We start from the raw sequence: 14011 nt of genomic DNA on the forward strand, positions 1-14011 counted from the left end.
AGCTGGGTGATAACCGTATAAGGCCACTGTTTCGCTTTCCCCAGGATTGTGCTCTTAGCTTCGCTTATAGCAGTTTATTGATAAAGAGCATGTCCATCTTTTTTTTTTTTTTAAAGAATATCCTTCATTAGTCCTCTTTATGATATTAAAATTGTCTTCTGGTTATTGGGAAAGTTGGGTGAAAACCCAGCATAACTAATGGTGCTGTTCTCCCAGTCCTGGACACCTAACTTTGTCCAGACTCCAAAATGACCTATATGCCTAAATATGAACTGATCCGTAAAGTGTTCCTATATAACTGGACAGTAGAACCATTCAGAGGTTTGGAAAAGTTGAGTTACAACCAAATATGGCCACTGCTGTAGGTCCCCAGAATTAAACACTTAGTTTTCTACAGGCTTCTGAGCGGTATATACAGTATGCCTAAGTATGCCTTGATGCATCCAGTGTTCCTATATAACTGGGCACATGATCCATTCAGTGGTTTGGAAAAGCTGGATGACAGCATTTATTAAGACTCCACGCTGAAGTCCTATACAGTAGGGCACACTTAGAGAACCCCTCTCTGTAAGAGCAATTCCACTGTGATGGGCTGATGTGACAACCCCTTTAATATGAACCCCTTTAAAATCCTAAAGCTATCTCATCAATTGTGATTTCTTATTTTATTTTCCTGTAAGACTGTCCATTAGCATTTGTATTGGATGATTAGTTACTTGGTCACAGGAAAGTTCTCTACTATAGGATTCCCCAACCAAGGGGCGGCACAATGTGTGTGACACTACTGCACAATGTGATACTACTGCACAATGTGTGACACTGCTGCACAATGTGTGACACTACTGCACAATGTGTTACACTACTGCACAATGTGTTACACTACTGCACAATGTGATACTACTGCACAATGTGATACTACTGCACAATGTGATACTACTGCACAATGTGATACTACTGCACAATGTGTTACACTACTGCACAATGTGATACTACTGCACAATGTGTGACACTGCTGCACAATGTGTGACACTACTGCACAATGTGTGACACTACTGCACAATGTGTGACACTACTGCACAATGTGTGACTCTACTGCACAATGTGTTACACTACTGCACAATGTGATACTAATGCACAATGTGTGACACTACTGCACAATGTGTGACTCTACTGCACAATGTGTGACACTACTGCACAATGTGACACTACTACACAATGTGACACTACTACACAATGTGTGTGACACTACTACACAATGTGACACTACTACACAATGTGTGTGACTCTACTGCACAATGTGACACTACTGCACAATGTGTGTGACACTAATACACAATGTGTGTGACACTACTGCACAATGTGACACTAATACACAATGTGTGTGACTCTACTGCACATCTTTATCAGGTCAACCAAAAGTATCAGTTGACTGCACTCCAATGGAAATCAATGAGAATCATTGGTTAATGTCACATGACCTTGATGGTCGTACATAATTTATTATTCATTTATATTGGAACCCAACGCAAAATAACCAAAATGATGCTTGTTTGTTTCAAGGCTTAAAAAAATTAATCTTGCCATTCACGTAAGATAAAACCGTTCAGCAGGGGAGTGATCACCCCATGAATATGGCATCCTCATGTCCCCCGTTTACAGCCTATGCTTTTAATTCACAACAGGCACAGCCGTCTGCATCTGGCCTAAGGCAGGGGATACACGTTGCGTACTCAATGTGGGTTAACTGCTGCAAAATTGTATGTGACTAACCCACTATATAGTATGGTAGCAGTGGACGGTTGTGTCCCCTAGGGGGTGCTTGTGGCAGACTTGACATGTGTAGCCATAGCCTAGAGGGAAGGGGACAAAACACTGGAGAGATCCAACATTTCCCATTCTTTCTGATTACACTCCTAGTTTTGACTCCAAAAAAAAAAAAAAAAAAAAAAAAATGCAGTAAAATCTGTACCAAAAAAACAACAAAACTCCATGTATGTCTACAGCCTGAGGATACACATATCAGATATGAGACTGACACTGACAGCAAGAGGGCACCTGCATAAGAACAATACATGGGCCCCTTAATCTCTGGCAGCTAACATGGTGAGAGCGAGCGAGCGCTCATTATAAAACCCTCCCTCATGTCTCTCTAGATATTTGCTAATTGGCATGCCAATCCATATTAATCATTAGTGCAGTCCCTTGTATCCTATCTATGTATGTAACTATGGATTTAGGATGTAGCGTTATTTTTGGACCCTTTCTCCTACAAGACCACCGTGCAGCTGCTCACGTTGCATATATAGTACGTGCCAACCCTGCAATAGATCCTTGGCATTTCCAGATAAATAATGTTGGGATCCGAAGATGTCAATCTAATGTGTGTAGGTGGCTTTAAGCGCTGCAGCACATATACGCAGCAGTAGGTAGCAGGCAGGCTTTATTTAACGTTCCTTCTGTCTACAGATGACCTATGTGATCCGTGCACAGCTATAGGACTGGGCTACGCGTCTCATATACATTATTGATTGTGCTTGTTCCCAGCTAGGGTTCTGGTAGGAGCCATGTAGCAGAGGAAGAAGTATCCAGTATAATAGAGTGTTACCTCTGTGACCACTAAAAGCATGTGATGTATTCCACATATTGTGGACATTTCTCTGCTCCAGGCAGATAAGGAGGGAGATGTCCCAGCGTGTACAACACAATACATCAAAGGCTGGGGCTTGCATCACATGTAAGGCTGAATCTAAAGCATACTTGTAGACAGGCCCGGCTAATGAATAGCACATACCAGATACAGCTACTGTTAGCCACATGTTGTTATGCCCTTAGGCTTATCTGTAAGAGTAAGAAACTACCAACTGCCTTGGAGGTGCTTTACAATATCTGTGATGGCGTCTATAGGCTTATCTGGGCTCTAGTGTAACTGTAAGATATTGATCTGAGGTTGGTCAGAAGGGGTAATGTCTCTCTATGGTGGTGTCGTTGGTGCTCTCCCCTAGTAGCACTGATCCCATAATATGGCAACGTACAATATTCATATTCTGGCGTGCCCATAATGCCATAGTATGGAGTCATAGATGGCGTGCGAAAAGTTACAACCTCTCCGCAATGTGTACCAGGCCTTAAGCTGATCCATGAAATATTTATGGATGGATCGCATTGATTTTCTTTCTGTGTGGAATGAAAAGGTTGAACTTAGATGTCATTTTTACCTCTGAGACGCTGCTTGTCTCTCCCCAAAGAAACAACATGCCACCATGTACAGCCAAGTCAATGTACGGCCGTATATTATCCGTAATTACAGGTAGTATACAGACCTATTAATATGTAGTCTCATATATGTAGTCTCAGTGTATGAGCCGTATAGAACTCATGGACAACATTTATCTGCAATTCACATCATAGATGAATGTATTATTTCTGAAGGAGCAACTGTTGGTACCCCCGCCATCAACAAGAACAGGGGGGGTCTATGAATACTTTGTGTGAATGAATCAGTAGTGAGCATACACAACCAATACTCCATTCACTTCTATGGCTTGACAGAGCGTTGGGCTCAGCTGTAGTCAGTGGTCATTCATGCACACTGCTCACATAGGGAATTCAGGGACCCCCCATTCTTCTGATCGACAGGGGTCCCAGCGGTGTGACCCAAGCAATCATACATTTATCACCCATTGTGTAGTAATGGGTGTGTCCTTTGACTAAAGCTAGCCAAAATAGGAACACTTCCCATATTTCTAGCCAGTAGTCCACAAGGGTCACAAGAAGGCTTAAAGGATTACCCCATCAAACATTCATGTGAGTGTACCATTTCATCCCAAAATTACCATCACCTGCAACTTCATTCCAGTGCCCTAGTTGCATTGAGCGTAACATGGCTATGTAATGCATTCCTAGGATTTGTTAATGCACATCCAAAATCTCCTTGTAGTCCAAAACTGGTAAATATTCTATACACAGTGCAGCATTACATTAAAGAAGATCTCCAGGGCTAGGATCAAAATCAATAAAATATCAAGACCTGCATAGTCAGAAATGTACAAGAAATATGCATAATGCATAATATAATAAAACCTTCCTCTACGTTCTCTTACAGTTTTGTTACCATTATTCACAATTCTCTATACAGTGAAGCCTCTCCAGAAGACCACCCCATGTCCAGGCCTTGTGCCACACTTTCAGCTCCATCATATATTATTGATATGTCTTAGAGAGGACCACCCCTGTGTCCAAACCTGATTTCAGCTCCTTTGTATATTATAAATATTTCTTTATGCAGACCCCTACCCTACTGTATAAAGCCACTTTCAGGGCATTTGATGGTAAGGGTGCATTCAGACTACGTAACGCCGGGCGTGTATGAGAGCCGTACACGCCGGCATTACGGCAGACTGCCGAACACTTCCCATTCACTTCAATGGGAGCGCTCGTAACAGCGGCGTTTACGAGCGCTCCCATTGAAGTGAATGGGAAGTGTTCGGCAGTCTGCCGTAATGCCGGCGTGTACGGCTCTCATACACGCCCGGCGTTACGTAGTCTGAATGCACCCTAAAAGAGCTTTCACAGCAATATTCTTGCTAAGGCTCGGTTCACATCTGTATTCGGGGTTTCCATCCCTCTCTCCACATGAAAAAAGCAGTGAGAAAAGTCCTGCAAGCAACGCTTTTCTCTCTGCATTTTCACATGGATCCCATTATAGACTATATAGTCCTAAGGTAACTGTTTTTTTTTAATGTGGATTAGGTTTCTGTTTAGGGGGTCTCCAAGCGGACTCCCCAAAAGGAAAACCATGCACAGATGTGAATCGGGCCTAACAGGTATCAGTAAACTGGACTACCACACCCAGCGCCGCACCTCTCATGAGGCGACCTGAAGCGACCGGGGCTCCGGGCGGGGGGGGCATTTTTGCTGTCCTAAGCCAGTCCAGGACAAGCTGTCCTGGACTGGCTTAGTGTCACCGTCACTGAGCAGTGGATTGGGGCGGCCGCCCCTCACACTTAGCAGAGAGCAGGTCCTCTCCCTGCCTGCTAACGCCGCCCGCTCCGCCATCTCAGCTCGGCTCTGCCCCTCCTCCCGGTTCACCCCTGACTACACCCCATCATGCACTTAGGGTAAGTTCACACAAAGATTTTTTGATCAGGATTTTGAGGCCGTATCCACCTCAAAATCCTGACCAAAAAGACAGCTCCCATTGAAATCAATGGGAGACACTCAGATCTTTTTTCCGGGAGCCATTTCTTCTGGCTCCCGGAAAAAAGAAGCGAGATGCTCACTCTTCAGGCCGTTTGCCTCGCGATTCAGCCTGCAGACACTCCCTCCTCCTCCGGGCTAGGCCCATTCATTGGGCCTAATCTGGAGCGGAGTACATGACTGGATGCCAGTGCAGTACACCAGCTTTCAGTCATGGCTACCCGGCTTTTGGTCCGGAACCCAAGACAGCCTCCGCCTCAGGTTCTGGACCAAAATACTCCATGTGAACTTACCCTTAGGGGTAAACGGTAGTCCTAAATTCACCCCTGGATTAAAGGGCGTTTTACACGATTCAGTGGCAGACTAAATTTTACTAGGGATATCTGTTCCCAATAACTGCAAGTCCCTACAATCCGCAGACAACCGAGCATGCACAACTTTTCTGCCACCTCCACCAACTCCAGTTTTTTGCATTCTCTAGTAGGCATCACGCCAATGATTCTGGCACTGTTAAAGTTTTTGTCTAGTCCCCCTTTCCTGAGCTGGAGAGTATAGATATCTATAGATCTAACTTTTGAATGTGCAATACAACCTATTAATATGCTTGTATATCCCTAAGACTGCAGAAAAGCAGGTAGGCAGATTTATGCAACATCAGTCACAGAAATCTTCCCATCTGCAAAAAGAGCATAGGAAAAGGTGAAGGCAACAAGGTTTAAGTACTATTTTTTTTTCTCTTTTTTTTCTGCAGCATCATATGTTGTATTATCAATGCAGAGCAGAGCACATCCCCAGTGCAGGCGACAAGAGGGCCGCTGTAAATCAGCTTTATGTATTACATTTTGCTTCTGCTAGGCACATAATACAAAGCATCACACACCATATGTATAGCAGGAAAAAAACACCAAACTGCAATGATGTCACTGTCTCTTTTAAAGTAAAAGTATCCTATATATTGACTGTTAAAGGAATGACACAGACAGAACAGAAGGAAAGATGAACCAGTTATGTCTGGAAGTATTTCAATGTGTGGGGAGTGAGTGTCAATTGCCTGGGAATGTAGCCATGTGCCTATTCTTACAGTGTGCAATGCACAGATGCAGCAGAGCTGAGTTTGTTAATACTCAATAACTCATAAATCAGTCCCCATAGAGTTAAACAGGAGTCTCAGCTCTTCTGTATCTATTGCTTTATAGAAGAGTTATAATAAGAGGCGTGCAATGGATACATCAATTGATCCAAGGCAGGAAATGAAGCTGATGGATGACACATTGATCCCCTTCCCCCTCAAATGTACACTATGCAATCTGGAAAGTGCTGCATGCAATGTGAGATGAGGGGATTCCTGCAGGACCCTCACATTTATCATGCATGATAGTCTGGAAAGTGCTCCATGCTGCAGGAGATCAGGAGATTCCTACAGGACCCTCACATCCACCAGTCAGGAAAGTGCAGTAGGAGGAGAAGGGATTTTGGACAAGACCCCACATCCTCTCAGTAGTCGGAGGTGAAGGGATTCCCTACAGGACTCTCTACAAGACTCCCAGATCCACCAGGCATTACAATCTGGAAAGGGCTTCATGCAGAGGGGGTGAGAGTATTCTGTACAGGAGCCTCATATCAATCCAACAGTGGAAGGTGAGGTGGTTCTGAACAGGACCCCACATTTAAAATGCAGTGGGGGCTGAGGGGATTCTGTCCAGACCCTCATATTTCCAGGCATTATAGTATGGAAAGTGCTGCATGTAGTCACATCCACCACTGAGTGTAAGGTGAGGGTATTCTCCTCAGGACCCCCACATCTACCATGCAATGTGAGGTGAAGGAATTCTCTACAAGACTCTCATATCTACCATGCAGTATGAGGTGATTCTGTGCAGGACCCGCACATCCTCCATGCCATGTCAGGTGAGGCTATTCTATACAGGACCCTCATATCCTCCATGCCATGTCAGGTGAGGATATTCTCTACAAGACCCTCATATCCTCCATGCCATGTCAGGTGAGGATACAGGACCCTCATATCCTCCATGCCATGTCAGGTGAGGATATTCTCCACAGGACCCTCACATCCTCCATACCATGTCAGCTGAGGACCCTCACATCCTCCATGCCATGTCATGTGAGGATACAGGACCCTCACATCCTCCATGCCATGTCAGGTGAGGACCCTCATATCCTCCTTGCCATGTCAGGTGAGGATATTCTCCACAGGACCCTCACATCCTGAGTAGGTGTACATAAAACAACACACGCAGGCAGGGGAGGGGGCACACTTTAGCAGCACATGGAGCCTGCACTGCAGGGTAAGAAGCAGCAGCTCATCTCCAGCTCCTCCTAAGACTCGTCCACTGCATGGGACACAGAAATAAAAAGCATTTTGATCAGTTCAAGTCGCTGGAAAAATATAATGGAGGTTTTGTATTAATCCCACTTAACCCGCCGTAAAAGTGGCGACCCCCCTCCCTCCGCCTCCTCCTCTGCTCTGTACTGCGGCGGTAGTCATCGCGCAGGCGCGGGGAGCGGGGAGCTGATGCTGCAGATATAGAGAGCGGGGAGGGAGGGCTGGAGAGTAATCACTCAGTCAGCATGCAGCTACTCAGGGAGCAGGGACTCAATTGGTGTTCTCACATCATGATTTCTTATGTGCGGATCAATATATGAAAGGACTGGATAAATGTGCTGTGTGGAGGTGAAGCTGAGCTCACCTCAGGGCTTTGTGGAGCACTTCTATTTCCCATCATAGCCATTAATGGCACAGGCATCTATCTCCCCTGCCCGTGGCTTGTGGAGGGGGCAGTGACATTATAACTGCTACATTGTAATGATGAGGGGAGGGTGCAATGTGGGGAGGTGGGCACAAAGTGCTGTGTATGGAGATGAGGCAGACAGGTGGGCACAGGGCACACTCCAGGCAGGCAGGCGACTATGTAACTTTCTGCTTTCCAGGAGACGAGGCACATGTCAGGCATGAAGTCATTGTCATGTTCTCAGACTGATACATTGTAGCAGAACATGTGTCATCATGGAGACGTACAAGACATCTGCTGACAGATGACACCTTTATTATGGGGAAGCAGGATCGTCTGCTGGGGGTGGATAGTCCTGTATAAGGGATATGAGCTAGGGAAGCATATACTATGTATCGATCTATCTCTAGCCATTCATACATATACTGTATCTAGCCATTCATTAAGGGTTCCCTCTATCATCTATGTATCTGTCTATCAGCCATTCACATAGATCTCACATCCACCTATCCCTCTATCTATCCATTCATGTTTCTGTCCTTCATCTAGTTTTATCTGCCTATAATCCATCCATTTATATTGTTCTTACTTTATTTTATCTGTATATGATCTATCTATCTCTATGTCACATCTATCTATCTATCTATCTATCTATCTATCTATCTATCTATCTATCTATCTATCTATCCATTTACCTATCTAGTATCTATCTATCTATCTATCTATCTAATCATCTATCTCTACGTTACACACATCTATCTATCTATCTATCTATCTATCTATCTATCTATCTATCTATCTATCTATCTATCTATCTACCTATCTAGTACACATCTATATACAGTACCTAGCTTTCTCTGTATCCTGTGCAGTATATCAGGTTTCCCTCCCCATACACATGCATAGCCTGGTGCACTGTTCTGACTCTGCTATACCAGCAGTGCAGCACTGAGTGTGTCTAGTGCCTGCTCTGCTCCCTCCTTCCCCCCATGTATGAGTAGGATGTGAGTGGTCTGTGCTATGACTAGTATCAGTGCTGCGTCAGGAGAGACTCCCAGCTCGCAGGCACTTTGGCCAAACTTGGTGCTCTCCCTCCCTCCCCTCCTCCCCGGCTTATATGCCGGTGCAGCCGCCGCCGGTCTCCTCCATCCTCAGCCCTGACTCCAAGCAGCGCTCCCCCGGCCTCAGCTCTCCGGATGTGGCTCCATCCACCTGGGATTGCCTTGCATCCGATTCCCTTTAATGAAAGCCATCATCGCCCTGCAGACAGGCTCGTTCCTCACCTCTGAACTGCAGGATCAAGTTCAGCTCTGGTTACCTGCATTGGGACAAGAAGGAGAAGAGGAGGAAGAAGAAGGGGGTGGAGAGTAAGGGGAGGGGAGAGACTCTGCAATATCATTTGTGAATCGTTCACAGGGCTGCAGATACATATTGCTAACACATGCAGAGCAAATGCAGGTAGCCCAGCACCAACTGCGGCTCTAGCACTAACTCCGGAGCCTCCATCTGCAGCAGCTCCAAGCTTTACAACCAAGAACTTTACTGGATCACACCGGGGATATACTGAGAGGATATCTGCTGGGGGCTTGGAGGAGATCAGCTCTTCATCCAAGCATCCTGCCTATGGTGGAATAATACAAAACTGCGCTGGGATCTGAGATCGTGCAGGTGCCCATCAGTGTGTGTGTGCCCATCGTGTCCCAGGACTGAGCGGGGCAGCCGAGCACTATGAGAAGGTAACTTTGTGCCGGGATCATACAAGTCAGCAGCAGGCTAGTGATATCTCAGGAGCTCTGGAGACATGAGGAGTGTCTGGGGCTGGTGCCTGTTCTTGCTCAGGGTCTCTCTTACCCTGGCAGCCTCCAAGCAGCTCTTAAAGTACCGGCTGGCAGAGGAAGGGCAGCCGGATATCAGGATCGGGAATGTGGCTTCAGATATCGGGATTGTCACCGGCTCTGGGGAGGTGACCTTCAGCCTGGAATCCGGTTCTGATTATTTCAAGATCGACAACATGACCGGGGAGCTGAGCACCACCGAGCGCCGGATAGACCGGGAGAAGCTGCCGCAGTGCCAGATGATCTTCGACGAGAACGAGTGCTTCATAGACTTCGAGGTGTCGGTCATCGGACCTTCTCAGAGCTGGGTCGAGTTGTTTGAGGGTCGGGTGGTCATCCTGGACATTAACGATAACACACCGACCTTCCCTTCCCCGGTGCTGACTCTTACCGTGGAGGAGAACCGGCCCGTGGGGACCCTCTACCTGCTCCCCACCGCCACCGACAGGGACTTTGGCCGGAATGGGATCGAGCGCTACGAGTTGATTCAGGACGCCGGGGAGAGTTTGTTCATGTCGGGCCGACGGTCTGGTGGTCGGCTGGAGACTGGAGATAGCGCCCTCTACCCGGGCAAGAGACGGATGGAGACGGATAGCAGGAGCAGCGTGTTTGAACTGCAGGTAGCCGACACCTCTGACGGAGAGAAGCAGCCTCAGCTCATAGTCAAGGGAGCCCTGGATCGGGAACAGAGGGACTCGTACGAGCTGACTCTGCGGGTGAGGGACGGAGGAGAGCAGCCCCGGTCCTCGCAGTCCATCCTCAGGGTCCTCATCACCGACGTCAACGACAACAGCCCCCGTTTTGAGAAAAGCGTGTACGAAGCCGACCTGGCCGAGAACAGCGCCCCCGGCACCCCCATCCTGCAGCTCAAAGCCACCGACTACGACGTGGGAGTGAACGGACAGATCGAGTACGTGTTCGGTGCAGCGACAGAGTCGGTAAGGAGGTTGCTCAGGCTGGATGAGAACTCGGGGTGGCTGAGCGTCCTGCATAGGATAGACCGGGAGGAGGTGAACCAGCTGAGGTTCACTGTCATGGCCAGGGACAGGGGACAACCCCCCAAAAGTGACAAGGCCACTGTAATCCTCAACATCAAGGATGAGAATGACAATGTGCCCCTGATAGACATCAGGAAGATCGGGAGGATCCCAGTAAAGGATGGCATGGCTAGTGTGGCAGAAGATGTCCTGGTGGACACCCCCATAGCTCTAGTCCAGGTATCTGATAGGGACCAGGGGGAGAATGGAGTAGTGACCTGCACAGTGGTGGGAGATGTCCCCTTCCAGCTCAAGCCAGCCAGTGATAGTGAGGGGGACCAGAACAAGAAGAAGTATTTCTTGCACACTTCAGCCCCCTTGGACTATGAGAACATCAAGGAATACAATGTCATCATAGTGGCTGTGGACTCTGGTAGCCCCAGTCTGTCCAGTAATAACTCCCTGTTGGTTAAAGTGGTGGACACTAATGACAACCCCCCAGTGTTCAGCCAACCTGTGGTGGAGGTAGCCTTCCCAGAGAACAATGTGCCCGGGGAGAGGGTGGCCACAGTGATCGCCACCGATGCAGACAGTGGTAAGAATGCAGAGATTGCTTATTCCTTGGAGCAGTCTGTCGCTGGGGTTTTCTCAATTCACCCAGACACAGGAGATATAACAGCTAATATAGTCCTAGACAGGGAGCAGACAGACAGGTATGAGTTTAAAGTTGTTGCCAAAGACAAGGGTCTACCCACTACTATGCAGGGCACTGCCACCGTTGTAGTGCAGGTAGCTGATAGGAACGACAATGACCCCAAATTTATGCAGGATGTCTTCAATTTCTACGTCAAGGAAAACTTACAACCCAACAGCCCCGTTGGGATGGTGACAGTGATGGATTCTGACAAAGGTCGCAATGCAGAGATGAGTTTGTTCATAGAGGAAGATAATGGCATCTTTTCTATTGAAAACAATACTGGCACCATATGTTCCACGGTGTCTTTTGATATGGAGCAACAAACCTCATACACCTTCAAAGTAAAAGCAGTGGATGGTGGGGACCCTCCTAGGTCTGCTACTGCGACAGTGTCACTTTTTGTTATGGATGAGAATGACAATGCCCCTATCATCACCAGTCCCATCAATAGTTCATACGCAGTTGTCTCCCCATCCAGCAGTGCCAGGACAGTGGTGGCTACCGTGATGGCCACTGACACAGACTCAGGAGTCAATGCAGATCTGAACTACAGCATTGTCGGAGGAAACCCCTTTAAACTCTTTGAAATCAACCCAGCCAGTGGAGTGGTGTCACTGGTTGGCAAGCTGGCCTCCAAACACTATGGTCTGCACAGGTTAGTGGTCCAGGTGAATGACAGCGGTCAACCATCCCAGTCCACCACTGCTCTAGTCCATGTCTTTATCAACGAGACTGTTTCCAACGCCTCAGTAGTTGACTCCCAAATTGCCCGAAGTTTGCACATCCCATTAAGCCAGGATATCGCTGGGGATCCCAGCTATGAAATGAGCAAGCAGAGACTTAGCATAGTGATCGGTGTTGTGGCTGGGATCATGACTGTCATCCTGATCATTCTAGTGGTGGTCATGGCCCGTTACTGTAGGGCCAAAAGTAAAAATGGATACGAAGCTGGCAAAAAAGACCACGAGGACTTCTTCACGCCTCAGCAGCACGACAAGTCTAAGAAACCCAAAAAAGATAAGAAAAATAAAAAATCTAAACAGCCATTATATAGCAGCATAGTGACAGTGGAAGCATCAAAGCCAAACGGGCAGAGATATGACAGTGTCAATGAAAAGCTGTCAGACAGCCCCAGCATGGGAAGATACAGAACTGTAAATGGAGGTCCTGGTAGTCCTGACCTAGCACGGCATTACAAATCTAGTTCTCCACTTCCTACTGTGCAGCTTCATCCTCAGTCACCTACTGCTGGGAAAAAACACCAGGCTGTGCAAGATTTACCACCAGCCAACACTTTTGTGGGAGCTGGAGACAACATCTCAATTGGATCAGACCATTGTTCTGAGTACAGTTGTCAGACCAATAACAAGTACAGCAAACAGGTAAGCTATGTCCATGTGTAATGACCCGCACCTCAGTGGCATGTGAAGTGTTAACTTGGCAGTAGAGTAACCCAAACACAACACTCTTATTATTTCTATAGATCTAGAGTCTTATTTCTAAGCACACATGTCTTAGTATTATATCATTATGTTTTCTATAGTATGTCTCCTATGGTTTGGCGCTCCGACACTGCAAAGTGATTAAATTTCCGCCGGTGTGCACTGCCTGATTTTGCATTTTACAGTAGCATGTAAAGGTGAAACTAATTTATCTAATGTTAATGCAGCATTTGGTTAGCTTGCTACTCTCCATCTGAACTCTGTCATTTCACTAGTACTGAAACAGCACAGCAGCCAATAGAATGTAACACAGTGGTGACTTGCAAAGACTGGCAATAGCTCTGCAGGCTGATGCCACTAATGGAAAGGTTTGTGCTCAGCTATCTCATGGTGACATCATATCAACTACAGTTTTCATTAGATCTACCGTCTCAGGATGCTTATGAAAAGTACTTGCATCACAAATGGAGGATCTGCTTTCACGAGACTGGCGAGGAATCAGTTAACCCTTTGTTGCGACCAACAGCAATTCCTTAGTATACTAAGCCAAGGACCTTTTTATCTCGTTGGTTGGAACGATTCCCAAAAGAGTAGCCATTACTCATGCTGTCATTGAGGCCTTAGTGTTAAAACACTATTTTAACCCCTTGTTGTAGTATGGGCCTAGGTAACATCTCTTAGTACTACCATTGCTGTCATAGGGGTGTATATGCAGTATTGGGATATGGTGTCCCAAAATTAAATTATTCAGCAGTTTACAAAGACCTTTGTTGGGTTATGCAGTAAACTTGTTACAGGAGGTTGCCTTGGCATTGACATTGGTGGTATATGCCAGGAAAGCATCATGCCATCACATGTCAGAACGGTTCTGCTTGGTTTTCTTCAGTGGCCACATGCTTAGTCGATGGTCAGCCATGCGGCCAGCCATAAAGAGGCAAGCAGAGAAGACAAAGTGACATCATGCTTTTCTACCACCAGTACATTCTTGCAACTTTCAGGGGTCACACGGCTGGACCCCCAGTGATCAAACATTGGTGGCCTATCTATCTCCTATCTATCTATCTATCTATCTATCTATCTATCTATCTATCTATCTATCTATCTATTATAATCT

The 14011-nt window shown here is 46.6% G+C and overlaps 1 protein-coding gene across 10 annotated transcripts in view; it reads left to right on the top strand.

Moving 5' to 3' along the window:
• Nucleotides 1-9092: 9092 nt before the first annotated feature.
• The window catches only part of PCDH7 (protocadherin 7), a 739914-nt gene continuing 734995 nt past the window's right edge, over nt 9093-14011 (top strand). For 4 of the 10 annotated variants that reach the window (XM_075260135.1, XM_075260111.1, XM_075260127.1 and 1 more), the window contains exon 1: nt 9093-12837. In XM_075260135.1, coding sequence (XP_075116236.1) covers nt 9748-12837 — 3090 coding nt within the window. In that variant the 5' untranslated portion in view covers nt 9093-9747. The remainder of the gene's footprint in view (nt 12838-14011) is intronic. The other 6 variants (XR_012711852.1, XM_075260178.1, XM_075260187.1 and 3 more) reach the window with 2 other exon arrangements.

Source organism: Leptodactylus fuscus, chromosome 1 (assembly GCF_031893055.1).
Source record: "Leptodactylus fuscus isolate aLepFus1 chromosome 1, aLepFus1.hap2, whole genome shotgun sequence".
In the NCBI taxonomy this organism is placed as follows: Eukaryota; Metazoa; Chordata; class Amphibia; order Anura; family Leptodactylidae; genus Leptodactylus; species Leptodactylus fuscus.